At 39.8% G+C, this 2,299-nt stretch overlaps 1 protein-coding gene across 1 annotated transcript in view; it reads right to left on the bottom strand.

The window, feature by feature from the left end:
* Positions 1-2,202, bottom strand: part of LOC125037365 (von Willebrand factor A domain-containing protein 5A-like) — a gene marked incomplete in the record, with an annotated part of 2,885 nt that extends 683 nt beyond the window's left edge. The window contains 5 exon segments of the mRNA XM_047630474.1: positions 37-185; positions 340-493; positions 1,009-1,173; positions 1,317-1,511; positions 2,063-2,202. Coding sequence (XP_047486430.1) covers positions 37-185; positions 340-493; positions 1,009-1,173; positions 1,317-1,511; positions 2,063-2,197 — 798 coding nt within the window.
* Positions 2,203-2,299: the final 97 nt, after the last annotated feature.

Here is a 2,299-nt window from a genome sequence, read left to right as displayed (position 1 = left end):
CATGTTTTGAAGAACCTTATTCTAGAGAATACTCACAGAGAATGCCACTTCCCTATTTGGCACACAGTCCGGTTCTTCTCCTCTGGGAACAGCTTTTCCTTCCTGGTCAACACCAACAAGAGCCGTGAGACGAGATACCAAACCACTAGCTAAACTCAGACTTATCATGTCGTCACGAATGTCCTCTGGAAGACAGAGAGGGAGATTAGCTCTCTCTATGGAAAAATTATATCTCTTTCTTATTTTCAAAGAAACTGAAACTGGCTTTAGCAACAAATACTTATGTCAGGACAGAATTGCTCCAAGCAGACTTACTTTAAAAAAGTCCTAATTTCTTACCTTCTTGGTCAACCTGCCACTGGTTGATCTGTGCGCGGGCTGCCAGCCGATGTAGTGACATCTCCCCATCATGAACTACCCTGACATCTGAGTCTTTGACAACAAAGTTCAGATCTTTGCTGCTTAAACTGCCTTGAATATTTACTGATTTAACCTGAAGAAATGCACCACAAGACTTAATGGATTATGTTCTATGAAAATATTTCTAATAAAATAAAGCTCATCAAAATATCGAAAAAGAAAACCAAATTGAATTCACACTGCTTGACCTTGGTTCAGAAGATTGGAAAATAATTGACTGATACTGTTCTAACAGAGGTGACTACCCAATATTTTGAAAAGACAGGGATAAAAGTCTAATAAGCATTTTTTTTTCTTTTACTGAATCAGCTAAAAAAACAAAAAATAGCAATCATGTGTATAATATCAAACTTGAATTATAAATACAGAAGTTTTGCCCTCCTTCTTCATTCCAAATAAACAGTAAATAAAAAAAAACAATGGAAGAACAGGAAAATGCAAATGTGCAGAAGGCCTTTATGCTTGACTGCTCTGAAAACAACTGCAAAACTTTCTGCTCTTCCCTTATGTTTCATTTACAATTGTACTGTTTACACGTTTTCTGCTTCCCCAAAAAGAAAAGTTAAAATTGTTACATAACAATCCTACCACTGTGTCAGCAGGAATTCTGGCATACAGGATGAGGTGCTGTCCCCCAAAGATGACAGGCGGCACTTTTGGCACAAGCCTGACTCTGCTTGTTGGCTCCACCTCACACGACACTCTCACGTTATGCATGCTGTCCTGCAGCATAGAGGTGACCAGGCCCATCACCTGCAATGGGAAAAAATATCTGGCTCTCAAGTCAACCAAAGACCAACGTATATGCTCCATCTTTACTCTGAGCTTGTGTGACTCCTCTGTCTTTTGTCTAAATGCACTCAAATGACAGGAATGCAAAGTTTGAAGGTTCTTACTTTATGCTGGATTTTGTCTTGCTGAAACACCATCTCTGAGCGACCTTTGCCTGCTCTGGCCACACCCCTGATAAGGGAGGTTGATGCCCCGTGACCAATGCCCACGGCAAACACCCGGCTCTCATGGGCATGACGGCTCACCAAGTCTGTCATCTGATCCACATTCCACACACTTCCATCAGAAATTAACAAAATCTGGAAACAGCAAGAATATTTATGAATACCACTTGTTCCCTTTCAGTCAAAATTAGCGGTCATATATGACCAAAATCCATTGGTCATTGGTATTTTGGTCAGTTTTCCTCTGGAAGAAGCTCTAATACTGAAGTCGCTCTTCTAAACTTACCTTATCTGTATCTTGTGTGGAAATGAGAAAAATTACCTACAGTTACTCACAATATCTGAATGTTTCTTGCATGTGTATTTTGCAAAATTTATTTGAAACAATACATTATTCATATTTGTTATGTGTGTGCCGTGTGTGTGTGAGGACAACAGGGGAAGGTTGGGGAAGTTGACATGAATAATCCATGTCTCTATTATCATTCAATCAAAATACTTCATACCGGAAACTTTTTTCGTTTTTTCAAATTTTGAACTGGACAAGGACACCCAGGACCAACGTGACTGATATAATGGGAAACTCAGGCTTACGGACATTTAGGCAATGGTGCATCCTCATCCTTGAAAGGTCAACCTACATTATTAATCTCTTAAAGACAAATTACATCGGAGAAATCACTAACCTGTCTTGCATAGCCAGCCTTTGGTGGCTGTGAATAGATTGCCTTAAAGGGCTGGAAGATCTCTGTGCCTCCCATGTCTGCCTGCATATTTTGTTGCAGTGCACTTGCCTTTGCCAGATTCTCTTCATTATACATTTCACTCCCACTGTAAATATACAGAAACAGAGTAAAAAAAACTTTGATAGAGTGGCACACACACATGCACACGCCCACACACAAACACACGCAAAGAATGAA

Source organism: Penaeus chinensis, chromosome 23 (genome assembly GCF_019202785.1).
Source record: "Penaeus chinensis breed Huanghai No. 1 chromosome 23, ASM1920278v2, whole genome shotgun sequence".
In the NCBI taxonomy this organism is placed as follows: domain Eukaryota; kingdom Metazoa; phylum Arthropoda; class Malacostraca; order Decapoda; family Penaeidae; genus Penaeus; species Penaeus chinensis.
Note: the sequence above shows the minus strand (reverse complement) of the source record. Positions and strands in the feature narration are given on the sequence as shown.